The sequence below is a fragment of the Cricetulus griseus genome, chromosome 2, assembly GCF_003668045.3.
Source record: "Cricetulus griseus strain 17A/GY chromosome 2, alternate assembly CriGri-PICRH-1.0, whole genome shotgun sequence".
In the NCBI taxonomy this organism is placed as follows: domain Eukaryota; kingdom Metazoa; phylum Chordata; class Mammalia; order Rodentia; family Cricetidae; genus Cricetulus; species Cricetulus griseus.
Genome location: NC_048595.1, coordinates 388,961,272 through 388,985,492, shown reverse-complemented (window position 1 = coordinate 388,985,492; position 24,221 = coordinate 388,961,272). Strand labels below are relative to the sequence as shown.

The window sequence follows — 24,221 nt, the reverse complement described above, 5'->3', positions numbered from 1 at the left end:
CACCAGACAGCTAACAAATAATGACAGAGACTTCTTATTAACTATGAAAGCTTGGCCTATAGCTTAGGCTAGTTTCTAACTAGCTCTTATGACTTAAATGAACCCGTTTATATTAATCTATGTTCTATCATGTGGTGGTACCTCTCTTCCATCTTGCACTTCTTGTTTCCTCCCATGTCTCTTGGCTTCTCCTGTGTGCCTAGAAGGTGCTGCCACACTGTGGGTGGTTTTTCCTGCATGAGATCAAGGTAATCAGTTCAGTTCTTCAGGTGAACATCTGTACTCAGGTGTTTCTAATTTGTGGCAGGTCAACATTGAAACCAATTAAAATAAACACCAAAGAACCCACCTCAGGAGTGTGAGCTGTGCAATCTTCATCTCTGGGCACCCTAAATGACTTAAAGCAGCTCAGCCAGGGGTTAAGTCTGTCATCTCCCCAGACGTTGTGACTGCTTATATAACCCCAGGGAACAGCTCTGTGAGTCTTGTAAGTTTTAAAAGATTTCTCAGCTCTGTAAATCTGATTTACTTTCTGAGGCTTATGGGCCATTGTTCAATGTATTTCAATTAGAAGGAAATAGCTACACAGGCACAAGCCATTTGTAAAATCACGCATCCAGGAAACACTGTATCAAAATGGATTTGAAAAATTTACCACATAATTTATAGAACAGCACATTGACATCCAATTAAACATGAAAGAATTAAATCACTTGTGATAAAAAGATGATTTGAGAGTCCCAAAAGAGAACTGTTAGAAGAAAAAATTGGGGGATAATGGTTCAATAATCCCCCCAATCCCAATATTCTACAATACTTGTGAAACCTGCAAATACTGGCTTATGTGGCAGACTGTTCAAGTATGATTAAGTACATTAAGACAGAAGTCCTGGGCTCAATTTTGCTTTGGACTCTGAGAAGATTTTATGTGTTTCAGGCTCCTTGCCTTTAGATTCGAGGATTTATGTAAATTCCTCAGTAAAGTTAAGCACACTCAAGTGTAAGCAGACTTTTTTTTTTTTCTGGGTATCTAGAATCCTGCCCTAGTGTTCCGATGCAAACCATTTGATACTAGTGTTTCTAGTGTTTAGTGTTTGATTGTTTCTGGCTACAGTTTTGCTTTTTTTTTTTTTAGATTTTTTTTTAAAATTTTTATTATTTTGTTTTATGTGTATTTGTCTGGGTAAGTTTAGGTTCATCTCACATACATATAGGTGGCCATGGAGTCAATAGAGAGCATCAGATCCCTAGACCTGGAGTTACATTTGACAATGGGATATCTGATAGAGTTATATTTGACAGTGAGATGTCTGATAAAGATGTAGTCAGTATTCTTAACTGTTGAGCCATGTCTTTAGCCCGTGTGAATTTTTGTGCCAGTAAACTATTTCAACTCAGAATATATACTTATCCAGGAGTAATTCCTCCATGAAAACTTTCTAAGAAAGAAAACAAATATAAAGTTCAGGTAAATTAAAAGGACAGTTACTTTTTGGGCAACAGTAAGACATTTATTTCTTTATAATTTGTATTCATTCATAAAAAGGACAAACCACAGTCCTACACTACTCCATTGAAAAAATGATAAAAAATAACTAAAAAAATCAATTTGTTATTTATCAGTATCAAATAAAACTACTATTACCTTTCCTGAAATACAAAGAAACAACAGATGTGTCTATATCTATATAAAGTTTAATTAAGAATCTTGCATCTTAAAGCATATGATACATTGGTTAGCTTGATAACCATTTAAAACTGATGGTCCCAGTCACTTCTGTACAATTATATGAGAAAATGAAAAGCAGACGTCATTAGTGCATGAGAGTTGAGTCTATCCACCACATACTTAAAACTAAACAACCTTCAAGTCTGTTTTCTTATCTTTCAGAACCATTTCATGCAAAATCTAGCCAGTTTTGGTCTTTATTACCATATATTAGAAAATAAAAAGGCAGGCATGCATTTGGCAAAAGATGTAGTCATTATTGATGATATAAAAATGCCCAACATGGGTCACATCGCAAGAGGAAAACCCCAAATGTAACAAGGAAAACACAACATTTGTACAGAAAGCTTACAGAGTGTTCATCTCCCTAAAGTATGAAGTCATTTTCTTCTGTTTTCAAATCTTTAAATATTTTATGAAATCTGTCAATGATTTGTTGACATACTTCTACTGGGAAAGCATCTGTTTTACTGATTTTAAAAAGCTTCATTTGTATAACAAAGTGTTAAGTGTAAATCAATGAAATATTTATTGATATTTTCATAATGAGGACTTTAACATTTACACATATAGTACAAAAATTATACAAATTAAAGATAGGGGTAACATATTAATAGATCTATTTTTGCTTCCTGTAAATATTCTTTATGGACCTATAGGGTATCCTTTCTAAAAAGATAAACTCTGTCTCTAATTAGCCAGCAAATTTGTGCTAATAAAATAGGATTAGACTTCTCAAGGAACCAAACATTGCACTATTCCAGGAGCCAGCTAATTTTTTATTACCCGAGTTCTTTCGCACCCACACTCAGACACATCTCCGTGCACACTGTGAATAATGAGGAAACACAGATTTCCCTTTCACATCTCACAAAATCCTCCACATAAACACTTGGGAGACATCCCTGGATAGGACACTGTCTACCTCTCCTGCCTCCCAGCTTTGCATATTCTTCCTAGGACCACTAGCAACATTCTGATTTGGTATTTTTAGCCAGTTTTCAGTATTGCATTGGAATAGGAAATGAGCTTTAAATTTCTTTAAATGGAATTCTGTAACTTTTTCAACCTGCATATGATTTCTTGATTCTACACCTTCTATAAAGAGAGCTTATAGTTAGGCATGAAACACAAAACTGGAGCAACGAGAACATTCCAAGATTCTGATACTGTACTGTCACTTATTTCTAACTGTATAAAGACTATCATGTTGAATAAAAATGGAAGCACACTACCCCCCAAAACCTGCCACTCCACATATGGACACACGAAGCAGTAGCCAGTGCTCCAGGATGAGCTGCAAGTTCTGTGGCTTGACAGTGATGAGAGGAAAAGCACAAAACAACTTCAGATTAGAATACAAAAGTAAAAAATTGTCACATGGCATGGGAACTTCAGCATTAGAAAACTAACGGAAGAGGCTTACAGATTCTGAAAAGCAAATATGTAGAAAATTACTTCAAAAATAAGAATACTGATAGTAAGTTCTATAATTTGGTTTTCACAGTCAAAAACTTTCAACTCATTCAGTAAGGTGATTTGGTAACGGTGTTTATGTCAAAACGTTTTTGTTCTATTTTTTGTTTTAATTTTATGGAAAACTCAAAATATGATGAATGGCAGGGGGTTGAAAAATATGCAGTACCCCAAACAGATAGGCTAATATAAGAGACTACATTACTTTACACATACCACATACAATCAACATTTCAACCTCTATTAAATTTCACAACTTGTCATTAAATGTAAAGCACCATGTATGGTGATTTTACTTTCACTCTACAGCCTATGGTATTAAATTGAACACTGTAACTTGTCCATTGAATTGAATCATGCAACCCTCACAGAATCAGGTTAAATGGTTTATAAGGCATATTGGAACAAGTTAAAATCATTTTGTTTCCATTTAAAAGTTATTCTTTTGGATGAAGGGGTTCCTGAATGCCTCAGTCATAATGTGTTGGAGATCAGTTGAATATCTTGTTAGAGTCTAATTTATTTGGTTTAGGATGGAGCCGAAGGGATTAGAAGGAATTACAGTCATCCCAGGATGAAGGGTGTCCTCTGAGCTGGGCTGGGAACAGCAGATGTCACAACATTCAGAATTCCATGTAGACAAGGAAGCCAAGGGAGGGCAGTAGCAAGCTGAGGAGACTCCAAGACAGCATGGACACACCTACAAAGCAAAAACCAAAAGCATACTTGTCATTTCATCAGCTAAACTCCTGCTCAACCAGTCTGCTTTGGAGAAGCAGGATTGTGTTGACCTGAAAATCAAATGTTCCTTTATGAAAAATAAATATTTCTTATTCTAGGCAATATGAGAGAAATACAAACATTTTATCAAAGATTTTGTGTGTGAGATAATGGACATGATCTCTACATTTTGTTTAAATAAATCATGAAAATAATAACATTGCAATACTAACATCGTCCCTGTGATCCAGGAGTCTCAAACTTCCACCAGAAGGTAGTAGAGCAAGACGTACTATAAATAAATAAAAACCAAATGCCATATGTGAAGGCATGGATGTCACCTGTGCCATTTCAAAGTGCTTTCTGGATTCTTGCAGGTTTTCATTTAACTTTCTGCTTTTCTGTATATTAAAAAATAAGCCACAACCACATGCTGTTTTGTTCAGTTATACAGGACCTCAACACCACACCAGCAGAGGTGAGGAGTATTTGAACAATTTTTCTTAGGTCTTATTGGCAGACTTGAGAGCAGCAGCTAGGAAAAATAAGAAAACATACAAGGGCACACACACACACACACACACACACACACACACACACACACACACACACACACATATAAAATCTTCAACATATCTGGGTCTCTCATCTTTAATTGTTTCTTTATGTCTTTCCTGATGTTTTTCCTTCTGTGCCTCTTTATTTTCTCCTACAACTTATATACTCCAATAAAATCTTTCAAGCTATTTTTCAAGTGAATGATCAAGTAAAAAACAGCATGTTCCCCATTTCCCTTACATATTTAAAGTATTAAAAGTTAAATATTTTAAGTATCACAGGTGAAAAACAAATTATTCCTAAGGACCCATATACATTTCTGTTTAAGCAATTTGTTATAGATTTAAAAAGTATAAGCAAGCAAGCAAGGTATTTTTTTTCAGCCAGTTCTTCTATTGTCAGGTTACATTTTGCAGCTACAAAGGAGCAATCATTTTTATTATTATCTCAATAGGTAATCTTATAAAATCTTAAAATAATCACAAATATAAACTTTTATATAAAAAACAATCCAATTCTACTTTAAATCCTCAGGGTGCATACCCATTCATTGACAGTTTTCTTTTTATTAAATTACATCAGGAAGCTGAGGGCAAAAATGGGTACAAGGAATTAATCATTGTCGTTGATCACCAACCCATCTTTAGCAAGAAAGGCATGTCTGCTAGTAATAGCCAGGTTGCCTTTGCTCTTTTCCCTTGACCTCAATGAGTCCCTTGCTTAACTAACAAAAGTGAGCCTCTCTAAACTTTAAATTCTTCCTCAAGATTTTCTACATCAATGCCATTAACAAAAATATCCTAACCTAACTTTACTAACAATTGTACATCTCTAAGTTCTTTCCAAGGGGGTGGTTGAGTTATTAATCTGATCCAGCAGCAATGCTTGGAAAAAGTCACTCACTATTATTGTAAGTACCAGTGACACTGCCTAGTGAGGGGCTAGAAACTCATAGAGTTTTCATACAACTCATAGATAATGATGGATGCAGTAACCCTGAGGGCAATAAACAGAGCTATGCTCAATAACAGCATGAGGTCCTCAGGACACATAGTCCTTGGGGTTCTGCTTCTCTGAGACTCACCCATTGTGATGATACTGTCCAGTGGGCCATTTTTCCAAGAATTCCAAAGCTGCTTTCTGGTCCTCTTGCATGACCCCTGACAATATTGCATGTTTACCTCAATAGATCCAGATGCCCCAGAAAATGAGCAAGCAACAAATATTGTCTTTGTCATGCCATCAGACCCAGACATCAGAGAGAAACTTTAAAAAATACAGCAATTTGAGGGTATGAATAGGTCCCAGATTTTAGAAATCCCTCAGAAAGTCTACAACAACCAGGACATGGCAAAGAAAAAACAGTGAAAGAGACTAATGAGGGTGGTAGCTGCCCTTAAGGAAACAGACAAAGGAGAATGGGCAAAAGTAGGCCTAGGGATAAGGAGAATGATAGATACACATACTGTAAACACAAGGTACATTGGAAGAAAGGATGCCCAAACAGAAGAAAAAGAAGAAATTGCTTCCAGTCCTCCAGTTAAGGGAGACATGAAGGAGTAAGAGCTCCATCCTATTGAGCCCACAGAAGGTAATGGACACAGCAAATATATGGTGGAAATCCAATAAGTTCCTAGTGGACACAGGCCATTCTGTTCTGATGTAGCCTCTCAGGCCAGTCACCTCCCAGAAGATGGCAGATCAAGGGGCACCTGCACAGGCTGCCTACTTTCCCTGGTTAACAATCCAGACTGTAGACCTGGGACAGAATAGTGTGGTTCACTCTGTCTTAGTTATGCCTGATTGTCCATAATCCCTGATTGGAAAGGACCTGCCAAGAAATGGAGGTCCACCATAACTTTTGTAGAAGAGGTATCACCAAGGCCAAACCCCTGCCCACATTCTAGTGACCTGCTCTCTATTGGATGGGTACCTCCTCCAATGGGAAAAACCCACCAACAGAAGAGTCTTTGCAAATGCTACAACTACAGTACCCTTCTGTTTTGGCAGAAGGAAATCTGCCTAGAGTACCCGCCAATTAGGCTCCAGTTATTGTCCAGTTGGTAAGCTCTGCTGCCATGCTGGGAAGCATAAGAGGGTATTACCAAACACATGGGCAGATTGGGAGAGGCAGAAATTCTCATCCCATGTCATTCCCCCTGGAACACTCCATTGCTTCCAGTTTGGAAGCCAGGTACTCAGGAGTATCAGCTGATCCAGAGGCAGAAGAAAGACTCCTTTAAGTCTAAAACAGTGTTGACTCTTCTTTCTGGTAGCAACAGGCTTAGGAAAGTGTACAGGCTTGGGACTGTGGAGTAGATGGTTTTCACTCTTTTGTAGGGAGGATAGGGAAGAAGAAAGTAGAAAATGATGTGATTACATTTTAATCTCAAAAATAAAAGAAATAAGGAAATTAAAAACATAAGTAGTCAGTGAGGGTCAAAACTTGGGCACAGAATATAAAAGGCCACTGGGCCCTTAACAGCTACTCAAGAGCATCCAAAATGCAGATGTTGTAAACTGCTGTCAATAACAACAACTGTGATGATGACTAGGGGATCTCATAATGCTGATCCACAGCACAAAATAGATTTTGGTGGTCCTGACAGAGTGGGACTAAGAAGGTATATTAATTCTTTACATCTTTATTCTCTCTCTCTCTCTCTCTCTCTCTCTCTCTCTCTCTCTCTCTCTCTCTCTCTCTTTCAAACACACACACACACACACACACACACACACACACACACACACACACACACACACACACAATACGTTAACCTAACAGTCCAGAGCAGTAGGTATTTTTTGTGTGTCATAAGCTATTATTTTAGGTTTTCAGCATAAGAAATGAAAAACTGAGCATACAATGCATGCATCAACAGAAAGTTAAAGGAACTGTAAATTTAATCTTACATTCTACTTCCTCGATAATATATTAAACAAAAATATCACTCAAGCCAATATAAATTTCTTAAAACCCATTCAGGGCAAATGATTTAGCAAAGGGTCATCAGCAGAGAGAATGACTCTTTAGTATTACTCAGCACTGAAGGCATGCTCTTACCACCTGAGGACACTGTACTGTGCCCTTTCTGTGTCAAGGAAGGACACAAATGGGGAAAAAAACAGCCATGTGAAAAAAGCACAGCAACTACCTATGCTGCTTGAAAGAGGATTTTACACTCTTACATGGTTTTAAACCTATTTTTCTGCATAGTTTTAAAAATATGCCATACCCCACATGTTATTTTATTCTGATAAGATGACCAATAACAAACCTCAATTAAACAGAAAAACATTTAGTTTTCCATATCTGACCTAATTTAAATGATCTATCCTGAAGCCCCATCTTAGGGTGACCATGGGGACACTCCAGTGCTCCATCTTCTGACCACAATTACATCAGCAATGGCTATGTATTGATGTGTTTTTCTGAATATGTGGTTTGGCACTCTCCTAACTGTGGCTGCAAAAAGCAGTTTAGTCAATCAGTGTTGCCATTTTGAAGTTTTGGTGTTAGAATGAAAACCAAACACAATTTCATAATTTGTGGCCTTGACACCAGGATATTTGATTTATTTAAAATAAACTCTCTGTGTTTATGTGTTATATTTAATACCTCTAATGGATCTAGTTTATGTAATTGTGGTCTGCATCTTCAGTTCTCCTCTACGTTCCAAACAGAAATTAGAGACCAAATTGAATTACAATTTGGTCACTATAAATGTGAGCTATATAAAAATATATTCTTGAGGGGTTTTCAGTGTATTCAGTTTATACTTAACAAACCATATATCATATTACTGCTCTCCTGAATGGCTCCGGTTCTTACATAGTATATACTGACTATATACTTTGCTTTTCATAGATCTCCTGACTGTTAAACATAAGCACCAGTCTCATGAACCATTTTTCCATATCAGAATCAATGTAAAACCAAATTAAAGTACCTTGTTTAATCTGGACTTTCTTGACTATTTTTAAATTGAACTCCTGGACTTATTAATTTCTTCAAGAAGGGCTATAATCACACAAAGTGTGTGCATGAGTGTTTGTGTCACTTCTTCTCTCTCATTTGAGGCTCCTAGCTTTCAATCTTCAGATGGGAATACAAACCTAATAGTGACTTCAGAAACAAAGGAAAACAGGACCATTTCCAGAGACTGAGTAGATATGGAAGCAATAGAGAGGGCTTGCAGGGTACACATGATCAGATGGGGTAAATGAAGAAAAAAAGAGGATCTCTAACTAGTTCAGAGGAGGAAGATAAACTCAGGGGAAGGAGAGATTTGGGTAAAGAGAGTAGCCATGTAAAGAGAGAGGGAGCAGAAATTTCTATTAAGTTACTTCAGTTCAAAGAGGAGTAGTCTTAGGTAGAGAAAATTACTGCGTTTTATTAAAGCACCTTTCAGAACTACTTGGGGGAAGAGAAAAATCTTGAGGGGTGGAACATCGTATAACATAGGCCATAGAAAGGGGAAAGGAAAATATTTGGGGAGTGTTAAGTAGGGAAAAGATAAAGGAGAGGTAGGAGTAAGGATAGCTAAGGGTATTTGAGAAATCCATATGGAAATCTATAAACACACACACACATACACACACACACACACACACACACACACACACACACACACACACACACTCATTCTCTCTCTCCCTCTCTCCCTCCCCCCTCTCTCTCTCAAGTAAAACTACCTCACATAGGGCATAGTGTTTCTCTCCAAATCTGTAAGTTGCCAAATAAAAAGGGCAGCAGCAGGTGTAAGTTACATCCTCTCCAGCTGTTTTTGGTCCTGAGGGTCCTAGAAACCCACAAACAACATTGACTATTGTCATTGCTCTTTGTTGCCCACCAGAACTTGATGGTGAGACTCTATTGCTGAAGACACCACACACTTTGATAACAGAACTTGGAGAAATCAGCTGTTACTGGTTGGGAAGCTTCCCCTTTACTACTGTTTATCTTTCATAGTACCAGAAGGTGCAATGATGCCTATTTGGAGAGAAAAGTCATCAGCAATCTGAGCCAGCTATGAGCCTAGAGAGCTACAGTAATAATCAACTTGGCAAGATAAGCTCATTGATGCAATGGTAGCAAGAATGTGATGAGGACGGCAAAGAACTTTCTTATTCCATTTAAGACCCAGTCCATGGGTCGAAAAAATGCCTGCTACTGTAAATCTGGTCAAGAACCCATGGCTAGGGAGCTGATAGGCAACAGGTGTGCACTTACAAATATTATTTTGCTAAATGAACATAGCTTCAAATTGCTCTTGAAATATGTATCCCATAGCCATACATTAGTGAAGCTCACAGAGTTGACATATCAGAGAAGCTTATTTGTGCAGCTAAAAGCAGGTAACACTGAAACTCTACTTTTGACAACTAAAGTACAGGCGATAAATGTCTGTGGAGCCCTCAGCTATAAGAGGGACACATGCCCCTCTAAGACAAAGAAAGGATCACAGAAGGGAATGGAACGATTAGAAGAGCTAGAGGATGGGGAGAACTGTGATGAAGACAGGGTTTTCTGGGCACAACAGAACAATCCCCAAATCACAGCAGCTGTGGATCCTTGTCTAAGACTTACACAAGATCAAGAAAGTCAGTATGAATCATGGAGAAGCCAATGAACCTCTACCCCCAGCTGAGGAGCTAGTGACAGCTGGTAGCTGCTAAGACGAGAAGGGCCAATATTCTTCAGTGGTGTGGTCTCTAGTGGGCAATCATGCACCAGTGGATGATCACACACCTATAGCACAAATTTGATTCAGTGGACTTTAAAAATATAAAATACATGGATTTAGAAGCAGGATGGCTGATGGAAGGTGGATCCAGGGGAAGTTAGTACAAGGAGTAGAGTCAATGAATATGAACAAAATACACTGCATTCATACATTCATACATGGAATTCTTAGAAACATTCTATATTCTTAGAAACTATATATATAGAGTCACCACAAACACCCAACCCCAGCTACCACTTCCATTTAACTGACAAAACCATCATACTTAGAAGTATCATTTCTTGTGTCCATGTGCTAACACCTAGACTATGGACAACTTCCATACAGAGCTTCGTATACTCAAAGCATAATTTCAATTGCTTGAACTATTCTGTGTCTTATACATAGAATATACTCAAATTGAATCACATTGTACATTAGTCATATTGTTTTCTGATTACAAAGCACAGGTAGGACAGAAAGCATTAAGTGGGTAATATAGGAGAGTTGGCTTAAGGAAGAGGACCATTTAAGGAAACCCATGTGAGTTAAATAAAACCTGTGGTATAATCCCCTTAAACTTTAAAGAACAGTGACAAGGACAAAGGGTACCCTCTCCATGAACAGTTTTTAAGCAGGTAATGATTCCCTCTTATTAGGAATTGTAAGAATTTTTTGGGAATAGTACTATATGGTAGCTCAAAGTAAAGAGCTTGGAAGGCAGGTAACAAGGACCAGCCTTGCTTTTACCCTTTCCTGGTTGATTTTTTTTATATACCTTAGTTCCTTTCACTGTTAAATAGAACTAAATGCATCTCATCTATTTATTATGAGAACTGAGGATATGTTTATCAATGATGTGCATATACATGCATCCATACATGTGTGTACATGAACATACACAGCATAATTTCTCCTAATTAGATAGCACAATCTGTGGAAGTTCATTAATAAACTGGGTGGTAAAGGGGATGCTATATTCAAAGATAGGTCTTAAGGCAGCAGACTGCCATCTTTTGCTTTCTCTAGGTTATCGTGGAAGCTGTGTTACAACCCACTCCAACTCTGTCACTCCAAGGAATATGTAGGGCTCCACTTACTGCAATTGGCATACAGTTGTTTCATTAAAGTACTTCAGAAAATGCATGACTAATAGAAAACTACCAATGGTAGTCCCTATAACATTTGATTACTCTTTATTCTTTCTCTGTACATGCACTGTAATTGTCAAAGAGAAGATGGGAAAAATAGTACTATAAGCTAGGCATACTAAACCTTTCAGGAATAGGTCAGCTCCTGTGTAACCTTTTTCTGTTTTAGTAATCAAGTATCTTTGACTTAAGTAACAGAAATGCAACCAAAAGGAAGAAAGTAACAATGTAATATCCCTAGAGACTAAAGCTCCAACGTGGATGGCCCAGCCCTGCCTTTGCTCCAGAGTTTCCTCTCATCTTTGACACAAATTGTTCTCCTCAATAGACACATGTCCCAGGTAGATGTGACATCCTAGCTGAACTCCCAGCTCAAAAACCCATCGTTTTGATTGTAAGCATAGAGCATCTTCTTTCATCTCAATCTAATATGCAAATATTTGGTCACTCTCCCCTAGATCAGCAACTGTGGCTGAATTAATGGTCGTCTACGGTTTAACAAACTTAGAACAGCTTCTCATTCCTCACTCAAATACTAGCCTATAAGTCATGGCCACTTTATGAAATGTTTCTTGTTTTTATTTTTGTGAGACAGGGTATTACAGTGTAGTCCAGGCTGGTAGGAACTCAAGTAATCCTTCTGTCTCAATCTTACAAGCACCAGGATTATGGGGATGAGCCCCACACCTACATGGGGGCTATAATTCATCACTGGAGAACTAACACACTTGCTCAGACAAAGGGCTTTGTGGACTAGGGCCGTTAAGAGCATCCTTATCCTATGGAGGGTGAACACTGAGAATCTGTCAAAGCAACATGGGTGAATAGCTCCTTCTATGTTTGTAAACCGAAGTAATCCTTCCACCAAGGAGTGTGTCACTTAAAACTTGTATCTACAAATGTGGAAACGTGTAATTCTGCGGTCATACTGTGAAAATTGGAAAAATAGGTTTGTGGTAACAACTTACTTGAGTTCTTTAGAACCTCTCTAATTGGTTCTTAACTGTCACCTGTTTTTCAATTGTTTATTTCTAATCAAGACAAGACAAACAACTTAAGACTTTACTAAGTGAACTAGCATGAGTAATACCAGGGCCATTGCCATAGGTGGATCTATCAGCTGAGGGGGCCTGTCAGAATTTCTGACTTCATCTACCAAGGGAAAGACAGGTGAGTTTGTCCTCTAATTGAAGCGTCTACCAGCTTGCTTCAGTGTCGGAAAGTCTGAGAGCAGCAGCGTCAGAATGAGCATCAGCTGATTCGTCAGAACCAGCATCAGCTGATTCGTTCTTCAGTCATTTCTCTGATCTTTTTTTTCCACACTATGGTTTCTTATTCCAAGTTTATATACTACTCTCCATTTATCTACACCTTAACACTGAACGTTTAAGACTTATAACCTCCACTCCCAAGCAGAAAGTTCCCTTGCCTGGAACTCAACACGGAGTATGCAATAAAACCTCATGTCAGTGGGATGGATATTAAAATTTCCAAATAGGTTATATACTAAAATCATTATCTTCAAAATGTCTGTAATACTTATTGAAAAGAGTTAAAAGAATTGTCTTAATTCTTTCCATGTTTCTTTGTGTTTGTGTGTATAGCATGTGTGTGCCGTGGGGCATATGTGACAGTCACAGCACAATTTGGTGGGATCACTTCTCACTCTTCATCTTCATAACCAAACTTAGACCATCAGACTTGGAAGCAGTACTTTTTTTTTTACCTACCTTGGCATCTTGCCAACCCCTCAAAAGACATTTTTAAAAACTTTCTTCTTATAAAAAAGCAGTTTGGTAGGGTGATGGACATGCTCATAAGTTTCATTGAATTCACAATGTATGTCTAGATCAAAATATCAGATTTACCCCGTAAATATATGCTATTTGCTAGTTACAAATAAGTACATAAATAAATACAATAAAACTAAATTAAATGCAATGAAAGAAAACATCTATTTTAGAAAGCCAGGCTGGCCTCAAACTCACAGAGATCCTTCTGCCTCTGCCTCCCAGCTGCTGGGATTAAAGGTGTACACCACCCACCTCCTGACTGCTCTAACTATTTTTAGAATTTCTAGAAAAGAAAACATAGGCAAAATCATAAAATGAAACAGATTTGTGTTTTAGGTACAGCAGGATTGTTCTATAATGTATTGTTTCCCTTTTTTGATCTTGGATGTGTTTTTTAAAAATTTCATTCTAGTGTCTATGTATCAAATAGCATATTTTGATTCTAATTATCTTCTTGTCTCTTTGAATCTTTGAGATAGCAAAACACTAATCTATGCAGGGTAGAAAAAGCTTAAGACCTACTCCTTGTTCTGTCAGTAGCTAATTTGTAACCATGGACCACAAGCACAATTCAGAAAGTTTGTGATGTTTGGCTGTTTCAGTTCTTCAGGATGTAGACAAGGAATTATCAAAATGACAGTCTTACATCTTATAAGCCAGAAGGTCTTAGCATTCTGGTCATGCAGCTTTTGATTCTAAGACAACCATAATATTTTAGGATATAAAGCATTGAGCCATAAAAATTTCCAAGTCATTTGTTATGTTTCTTCTTCTTTATAATAATCAAACATGGTATTAGTCTATATGTGTACATCTAGAGTTTGATCATATAAGCACTAGTGGCTTTGGTGGTTTTTCTGTTTTTTTCAGAAGAGTGAAAGCCACTAACAACCTTGACTCTTCTACTTGTTTGACAATTAGGAATCTAGAAGCCAAGCAAAGTAGCCATTTGTACTGTTGGCAGATGTGCGTAGTTTGATGGCAGTGTAAACTACAGCGGTATTTTTCTCCATGCTGTTGACTTTAGTCCTTCCCCAACAGAAAATGCCAGACTGCCAGGCTGCACTTCCTCTCAGAATGGACTGAGCAGTTGCCATGGAATGACCACTAATGATTAACTGGGAAGTTTATACTTTTGTAAGTAACCATGCTCAAAACTTCAATTCTGATAGGAATTTTTGGCAAGGTAAAACTACAATTATGAGGGCTTGTAGAATTGGCTTACTACATCTTAAAACAGCAAGGTGACAGCTTGGCAGGAGTGTGAGGTTTGGGGTAAGAGAGGATGCCATTAGACACTGGCCCTGCTTACTTGACTACGGGACTTCTCAAAAGGCTTTTACCCTCTTTGAGCCATAATATGTGAAGTGGAATACTTATATATGAGTGATGTGAGAGAATATTTTTATAAATATGTTAGCATATATTGTTAAGCCATTGCTATAAATTTAACTTGTTGATTCAAAAGGTTTTATTTCATGAGTATTTAATGAGACTATATGGAGCCTGGAGTAAGTCACAACGTCCTCAGCTTCCAGGCTTAGTCCTATTCATCCAATGTACAGCAATGATGTATATTGATGTGCAATGCACAGTGATGGCAATCAATAGATTTCCTGAGTTTGTTTATTTGTAGCATATGCCAAATCTTTACCAGTGAAACAGGATTTCTGCTTCATATCCCCAGTTATCAGAGCATGTTGTCACACAGGCTATGAATTTGGCTCTGGAACTCACTCCTTGCTAGAACATTCCACAGAGTGTCCATACAGGCTTTGTGGAAAATATCCAACTTCCACCAGGACTATTCTGTATTGAGTTAAATTAATGTTTGACAACATAGGGGCTTCAGATGCCACTCTCTTGTGTCAGATTCATAAAACAAATAACATCTTCCCACTGCTTCTACCTTCTCTTCTGAATCTAATCAGGTTTGAGGTTTAGTGGTAAAATGTAGAGAGAATGAGAAGGTTTGAACTGATGCGTTCTTACTCACTGGAGTGGTAGCCTTTCTTAGCAATTAGTTTTAGAGGCCAGAAAAGCATGCCCACCAGTGCTTCCTTCTCACTTTTTTTTTACCATGTTTCTTCTTTCTTGTTGGGTTATATTCGGTATACTGAACAGAGAAAGAGATTCTCCTTGCAAATAAAAAAGAATCTGTTTGGTCACCATGTAATTGTCCTTACACTTATTGTGTGTCTACACTAAAAAAAAATCAAACCCATGAAGTCATTGAACTCTTTTCCATTCTGCTTTTCCACAAATGTAAAAAGACGGTCTGCTGGTCATAACATCTGTCAATACTTGAGAGCATGGCAGGGCCCATTATCTGGAACTAGGTGAGACAGCTGAACCTGTAACACTGCCCTGACATGAAGCTGGATGTAATGAATCCTCATCTTCAGGACAGAAACTCTACATAGTGTATGCATCCCTCCAATTATTGGTGAGATGAAATGTTCAGAAGATACTCATTTGCATGCTGCTTAATATTCTAGTAGTTGTGGATAAATTCTTCCATTGCTGCTAGGAAAGGGTGGGTAAGGAACAGTGCCTTCTTCATGGAGAAAATGGAGTCAGACAGACCTCTGAGGTCTGTCAGGGCTGCAGACCTGAAATTAGGTGTTGTACTGTTTCATGTCACTCTTTTTGAGACTTTAATTATCAGTCATTCAAGGGATTTGTTGTCATGGAAGGGATTTGGTTTGTCAAAGGACAGGCACAGATAAACTCAAATACACATTTTTACCTCTAATTTTATTTCTGAATGAAGTCCCTTAACAAACAACCAGATGAAGCCTCCATAACTTAAAGGGAGTGATGACTGGCACACTGCAAAGGAGATGTCTTTACAATACTTCATTTATTGTAAGGTCTTTGGACAGTATGATGTTTAGCATAAATTATCCTTTTTAATAATTATTGATAAATATCTTTTCAGTTGATTGTTGTAATTTCTACCACTTAGAAGCATCCACTCTGCACATGGCACTTTGCAAGAGTTCATTTCCCTTTGTTGGTATAATGTGTAGTTAAAATGTGAATCCTTGTCATTTTTTTTATAGAGGGGAGACCTGGGATTTTGAGCTTAGCTGTCATGGATGCTTTGTGAACATCTTAGCATTGCTAGAGAATACAGTGATCTTACCATCTATAACAGAATGAGTTGAGAGCTATGGCTATCTAAATGCTTCCAAATATAGCCACAGCAGTAATTGTTTCCTTGGCTTTCAAATCATGATTTGGTGATATGGTTACCTGTAAATTCTCTCTGAGGAAAATGTATTAAAATTCTCATTTGATCATTCTTTATTCAGACATGGTGTCAGGGCTAGGAGACATTAGTATCTCTCCTGTTAGAAATACTGTTTAGAATTTAGTATTTCTCGTCTTAAAGTGACTATGAACTTGTATGAGATAATGACCTTGGGGTGGGATCTAGAATCATTTGTCTATCAGAAGGGTCTGTGGAGCTTCTTTGTCTTTCCCCAGATAATGGAATTCTAAGAAGCTCCAATTCATTGAATCTCCACAACTGTTAGAATGATCATAAGAAGGTATGGAGTTATAAGAAACTACAATTCATGGAATCAACATGACTGTTGAATGATTCTAAATAGCTGACCTGCCCCTTATACTTCCATAGGAGAAAAGCTTCCTCAAAAAGGGTAGAAATGTATAAGGAATCACTGGCTAAAACCAAACATTGGCTGGCCAGGATGTCTGTGATACTGTGCTTAGCATCTCATCCACACTCTAAAGCAACACTGAGCATAAAGTTCTTAGTTATTATGACCTGCTTGAGAATTACTTTTCTTAAATGGTGAATTTTCTATTGTGGTTTCATGGTTCTAGACTCTGAAATATCAGTTTGTTTTAAATTCTTGTAGGTTCAAGAAAAAGTTTAGATTTTATCATCCTGTGAGGAGTTTTTTTTTAATTACTGATATTTACATATCCATCCCCCCATTCCCTTGGCCTCCCATCCTCCCATGTTCCCCACCCCAAACCACCCTGCCCCGGCTCCTCCCCAGGGATAGTGAGGCCCTCCACCAAGGACCTTCAAAGTCCATCATATTGTTTGGGGGAGGGCCTAGGTCCTCCTTGCTGTATCTGGGCTGCAATAGTATCCCTCCATAGGGAATGAGCTCCCAAAGTCCACTTGTGCTCTTGGGATAAAGACTGGCTCACTGTTAGAGACCCATAGACTTGGACTCCTAGCTGGTACCCACATTCAGAGGGCGTGGTTTAGTCCAATGCTGTTTCCCCAGCTTTATGCCTAGGGTCTCCATCCTGTGAGGAGTTTGTAAAGACCACGGACTAGTTATTCTTTTCAAATCATTAGGAATTCTGGAGAGTTCCTTAAAAAACTACTATGTTCATGTTATACAAGTCAAACCTCACACAGCAAATCAGAACCAAAATTCTTCTTCAATATCAGCATTTCTAATGGTGCTGCTAGCCTTCTTTTAGTCATTTACTTCTGGAAATTTTTCTTTTAGTTATATATTTCTATAATATTCTTAGTTACTTGATAATTTATTATTTTTCTCTTATTTGTTACATGTCTTTCAGAATTATTGTTGCCATTACTGACTCTCAGAATTGACACTGGACTTTAGTACAGAGAGATTTTAAAGGTTTGTGACGCAGTATATTAATATTATAGAAGTAATTCATGGAGCTAGAGAGATGGCTCAGCAGCTAAAAGCTCTTGCTGCTCTTGTAGAGGACCCAGGTATGGTTCCTTGTACCCACATAGCTACTCAAAAACATATGCAACTATAATTATAGTTCTTTTGGCCTTAGTGGACACAAAGCAAACATGTAGTACACTTACATACATTCAGGGAAACACTCATAAAATAAAAATGAAGAAATCTAAGAAAAGGAAGTAATCCAGGCTGGGTTTTCTAGGAATTGAAAGACATTTGAGAGGAAGGGACACCTTGTTGGTCATCTCCCCAAGCGGATTTTACTCATCTTCATTTCAATTGGTTTTCTCAGGTTGAGGTTGTCCCAATTTTGTCACAGAATCATTTTCCATGTATACACTCTTGGAAAATTCTCCAATTGTCATGCACTACTCAGTTTAATTAATATCACCATATATTTAGTAAAATTGGAATGTAGTTCTCCCTCATTGTTTAGAGAAGTAAATCCTATTCTTGAAGCAGTTCTATCCCGTGACATAATGGCATCCCTTTATGAAACATTTTGATGTGATTATTCTTCAAAAAACAATGTTTCTTTCATTTCTAATGCCTAAAAATATATGAGTGCCCCTTCTCATGCTAGATCCAATGCAAGCTCCTTCAGCAACACTCATTCCAAATTATACCCTCCCAGACTAGCTTCCAAACTATAGTATATGCCATGAAATACTGAATTTACCATTATAAAATATTTAATCTAGGAGGTAAAAACAGTACAAAAACATTTACAATTTTTCCACTGAAATAATAATACAGACCAATTTTAAAGTATTTATATATATTGACCACTTAATCTTTAACACTGGCAGGTATAAAAATATTCTGATAGAGTATATATTACTATTTAACAATGATTATATGCCAATGATATATAATATTTTAGATAGCCTATATATTACATAATATTTATCTATGGCAGAGACATACATATTATAAAATATATATTTTAATAATAAACTAATGGTCACAAAATTTGAATAAGAGGTCTTTGGATTTAATTTGTTGATACAAGTTTTGGCAGCTTACTTTATATCAGAAAGTTTTAATTTCTGTACCCATATTTTAAAGATATTTACTTTTATTATTTTAGTTGTGTGTACGTAAGTGTGTCTGTGTGTAGGTAGGTGCACATAAGTGCAGATGTCCCCGAGGCCAGACATGATCCACTGGAGCTGGAGTTAAAGGCAGTTGTGAGCTGCCTAAGGTGTGTGCTGGGAACCCTACTTTGTTTCTCTACACTCTTAAGTGTTAAGCCAGTCTCCAGTGCCCCATGTCTGTCTTGGGTGACTATACCTTACTGCTTGAGTTAAAAGGATTTTGCTTTGGAAGATGGCTTTCCATCACTGACTATCCTCTTATGTATCTTGATGGAGGCTGCTCCTGACCTGGTTTCCACTTTTCAACTTTGAACATTAATCAAGACCATTTTCCTCAATTTCTTGCTGGCCCACTTCTCATTTTTGGCTGGAACGTTCACTTGTCAAAACAGGTTTTGCCATCCTCAGATGATAATAAGCTGTGCTCATTTTGAGAAATCATGGAAATGTCATGTGATGGGTGTAGGGACAGATTTGTGACTCAGGCTTGAAAATCAGAGGAGAGGTTTTCAGAAGGACTTTTGAGAAATGTTCTCCATTTTAAGATGGAACGTTAATAAACAATACTCTCATCTTTCTTGGGCATTTATTAGCATCTGCATAAGAGAGATAATTCCTGACATTGCTGCAGCCTCTGCAGACCAGAGACAGGGCAATCTGTGGGTGCAGTTGAGGACTTATAAGTGGAAAAAGAGCTCCTTTCATATTTTTGAGACACTGATCCTATCAAGATAAAGCTGACTTATTTCAAGCCTATACAAAGTATTCTACAGGAGACAGATGTTTCTCAGTTATTCTTCTGTAGTTAGAAGTAATGAGTCTGTGCTTCTCATTTACTATATTAACAACACCATCTGACAACTTTGAGCAAGGCTAAAAAACATCTGCCATCTCAATTTCTGTACTTTAATTTCACAATGCACTAAAAATAAAGTTATATAACTATGTAGTTGGCTCTCTGGTAACTTTAGGTTCTCAGTTCACATGATGGCCCTTTCTTCATCTACCTCCACTGTGGTATGTAACAAGAACACTGGACCCGGCATGTCTAAACTGGCTCCTGATTACCTCCTGTCATGTATTTTTAGAAGATAGATCTATCTTAGGGCATGTTTCTGCTGGTCAGTTTAGCAGATGAGTCTGCTAGTTTATATGCATCTCCAAAATCAGACAATTTCAATTCACACTTCTCATCAAATCATAAAATATACTCTCTGGGTCTTCTTTCAGGCATACCCCAAATATAATGATTCCTCATCTCTACTGATCCCACACTCATTAAAATTGAATTTAATTTTTGCTATGACCATCATGATTGGGCTTCTGTTTCCAGAGGTCCACATATATTTTTTTACCAGTGTCATGCTCAAAGACTGACTAAAAATCCCTTTTGCAAAATAGATATCCTAGCATGTCAATTCTCACTGTTGAATGCTTTTAAAGGCATTGCCTCATATTCGAAATAATACCCAAAGCACTTAGTCAAATCCTGTAAAGTCCTGATGGCATTCAGCCTCCTGCTTTTCTTAGCTCACTTGGCTGACCTCCCCATGGCTTGTCTGCAGACACAGGTATCCTTGTACATCCACACTTCCTCTCATCTCAGGGCTTCAGGATTGTCTTGATCACACAATTGGATGGAGCTTCCCTCTCCTTTCCATGCCCTTTCCAGCTGTATCTTGGAGCAAGCCTCTCCTGTCACTCTTACTAAAAACAGTTGCCACCTCCTTCTCCTTCTACACTCACCATCTAACACTATGTCATAGATTTGATAGATTTACTTAAAGACTTTGCTTCCTGTCTTTGGAATAAAAACTTAACATATTTGCTTACAGAAGATGTTTGCCTTCACCATTTACAAATATTCAGTCTCCCCAAATTGCAAATGACAATTGTGCTGTTGTTGTAGCTCCATAACCCATTTGTTAAAGTTTTAATCTCCAGTGCCTCAGAATGTGACTGTATTCACAGCAGTGTCTTTAAAGACACAATTAAGTTGGAATTTAAGTCATTAGAATGAATCCTAATCTAGCACACCTGGAGTCAATGTAAGAGATGTACATCTACATGCAAGAAGACCTTGTGAACAGGCAGGATGAGACATCCCTGGGGAGAGAGACCTCAGGAGAAAACATTCCTGAATGCACTTCATCTTGGGCTTCTAGCCTCTAGATTAGAACTGAGAGAAAACACTTCCTATTTTTAAAGCCATCTATCTTATGTCCCTTTGCTATAGTGGCCCTAGAAATGAATAAATTTCCAAAACACCAGATCAAAAATAGTTTTACTGAGGAGATTCTGGCCCTTCAGGGTTACAGCTTTGTAATAACAGAAAGTCAGTTTGTGTTTTATACAACAAAACTTAGAAAAGACAGCAAAATACCTATATATAACTCAGCCAAGGAAAGAGAACACGAATAACATCAGAGTCTCTTCTAACTCTTTCCCAGGGACCCCGGAGAGAAAGTACTGTTTGGAGTTTGGTAATATTCATTCTCTCTATGGGAGTTTGTGCCTTTCCAAACACAGTTTGGTGTCTCTGATCTTGAATGTTATATTAATGTGCTTTTAGATATTATTTTGCGACTTATTGTTAATGTTCAACATTTAATATTTTTAAAATTCTAGGGAGAAGTCCCCACTTGATATAAGAATAAGCCATATCAACTGATACTAGTAACAAACTAAAAGTTTTGCTATAAATACTCTGTGAAAATTTTATATCCTTAGCTTATTAATAAGCATAATGTTTTAAAAAGAGTTATTAACATACATCACAGCAAAGATCATGAATAGAATTTCAGAGAGATGCAGCTATTAATAGCTACTGAAGTGACAACATGAACTGCTTCCACACCTGAGCTTACTGTGTGGGGCGTGTGCATACATGACTTCTTGTTGTACCTGCATGACACCAAGGTCCACATCAATCCCATGGAGTTCAACTCCAACTTCGTGGCACAGATAAATCCTTAAGTGGTGGTGTTTGTATGGGCTGTGGACTCCTTAAACCTTAATGAGATACTCAAAGAGACAACTGAGGGCTATGAACATAATGGGACATTTTTTTAGGAAGATGTACTATGTGTTGCTTGGGGTGTGATGTCCTGGGGTGCACTAGAGTTGGTAGTCTTTTCCCTATCATGTTGCTAAGAGACGAGGAGATGGAGATATAACCTTGCTGATTGCTACTTTGTTAGCTTGTGAAAAGTCTGTTAACTAACTATTCACTGTGTGACCATGACCTCTACTCAGTGATTCACCAAGCACTATGATCTTTAGCTGCATAGTAAATAGACTTCTCGTTAAAAATTCAAAACCAAAGCCACCCAACAAAACAAAATAGCTAATGAACAGTAACGTTCAGTAGTTTAAACTCAGTAGTTTAAAAATATGAATTAATGTTTGCTTAACTAACCATGCATTTAAAAATATGGCACAATGCTAGAAAGTATCTTTAATAGTAAAATGCCATCATCATCTTTTGTATAATTGGCAATTGTCCAAGTCTGTGCTCTGCCTTTGAAAGGCTATAATCATTATATAACTTCAATACCTGAAGGCTTTTGGTTCTGTAATTGTAATGGTGCAGTTGAGACCATGTAAGGAGAGGCAGTGAATCTGGAAACATTGGCAGATGGGGTGAATATATCCCCAAAACACTTACAAGACACATTCAACCAAAGAAACAGGAGGTGGAGGAGGGGAAGAAAAAAAAGAAGAAATAAAGAAGACATCTCCCTTACTTTACAGGCTCATTTCATCAGCCATTTCCTGAGGAGAAGAAGGAGGATGAGGGGAAGAGGAAGAAGGGGAAGGAGAAGAAGAAAGAGGAGGAGGAAGAGAATAAGAAGAAGAGGAGGAAGAAGAGGAAGAGGAAGAGAAAGAAGAAGAAGAAGAAGAAGAAGAAGAAGAAGAAGAAGAAGAAGAAGAAGAAGAAGAAGAAGAAGAAGAAGAAATGGAGAACATATCTTCCTTACTTTGTATGCTCATTTCATCCATCATTTCCTAACAACCCACACATTTGGCCAAGTTTGGGATTGCTTTGCTGGTCAGATGGGAAGCCTACTTGTTTCTGAAGGTGGTGTGTGGTCTTTTCCCTTGGGGAAGTTTTCAGTGCTGTCCTTCTACTCATGTGAGAGAGGATGCTACATTCCCATCCTGGAGAATGCCACTAGGAGGAGAGTTGGTAGACTAGAAAGAGCAGTGGTAGTGACCTGCAGTGACAGAGAGGCCTGTGGGCCTCAGTAGTATCAGAGCCAGAGGGAAAGCTGCCCTGGTTGATATAGCTGGTGGGACAGCAGGTTGGTGGCCCTGAAAATCAATTCCCCACTTTCTCAAGGCCATCAGATAGCCTCAACCATCATACATTTACTTTCTTTGTAAGACTGTCATCCAGTGCTTCATGAAGAGATCCAGATATGTTTATCTTTCCTGACAGAAACCTGACTGATGGAGGAGTCAAGCACACGGAAAAAGTTGATACCAATCAATGGCTGTGTATCTGGACCTTGACTTGACTAGACACTAGCTGTAGCCTTATAAAATTGATCAGTACTCAGTGCTCTATAAGCCAAAGCCACTGGCATGTCTAGTGGCTGCTTTTAAACGGTGTGAATTGGCACTTGGTCCTCCTCCTGATAAATGCAAGTTCCAATAAAAGTCTTTAAGGAAAATTAGATGGAATGGAGCGTGGCAGGAGACTGAGATGGAATCCAGGCTATTCTGATCATTTGCCCTTCTTGTATCTCCATCTTTATCCCACATGTCTCTACAACCAAATGATACAGAAGTCCATGTTCTCTTGCCAGTCTCCCACCCTTCTCTCTCCTGGCACACCCTTTACCTCTTTTGTGTTCATTTCCTTTAGATCTCAGAATAAACTCTGCTTCTTAGAGTCTGGATATGACGATCCTTTCAAAGTCAGCTTTACCTCTTTTACACATCAACAACCAGTTTTGTCCTGTAATTTTGATTGAATTTGCTGATTGATTAGTTTATGTTTCTCCCTAGCTTTAGTAAGGCTTGCCACATTACAACTAACAGAAAGGAAGAGTGTCTGACACATTAAAGGCACTCAGGTACACATTGATTTATTAGTAGACAAATCATCTCACTACAGAACCAAAACAGTATGGGAGTCTGCCAGAAGGCTTTGGTCTCTCAAGGGACATTCCATGGAGACTTATGTTGAACAAAGACTGTATTAGTTAAATACATTTTGAAAGACTATTTTTTAATCTAACTTCCTGTTCT

At 37.9% G+C, this 24,221-nt stretch overlaps 1 protein-coding gene across 2 annotated transcripts in view; it reads right to left on the bottom strand.

The window, feature by feature from the left end:
* Positions 1-1,677: 1,677 nt before the first annotated feature.
* The window catches only part of LOC100759179 (contactin-1), a 285,961-nt gene continuing 263,417 nt past the window's right edge, over positions 1,678-24,221 (bottom strand). For both annotated transcript variants that reach the window (XM_027396333.2, XM_027396334.2), the window contains exon 24: positions 1,678-3,905. In XM_027396333.2, coding sequence (XP_027252134.1) covers positions 3,829-3,905 — 77 coding nt within the window. In that variant the 3' untranslated portion in view covers positions 1,678-3,828. The remainder of the gene's footprint in view (positions 3,906-24,221) is intronic.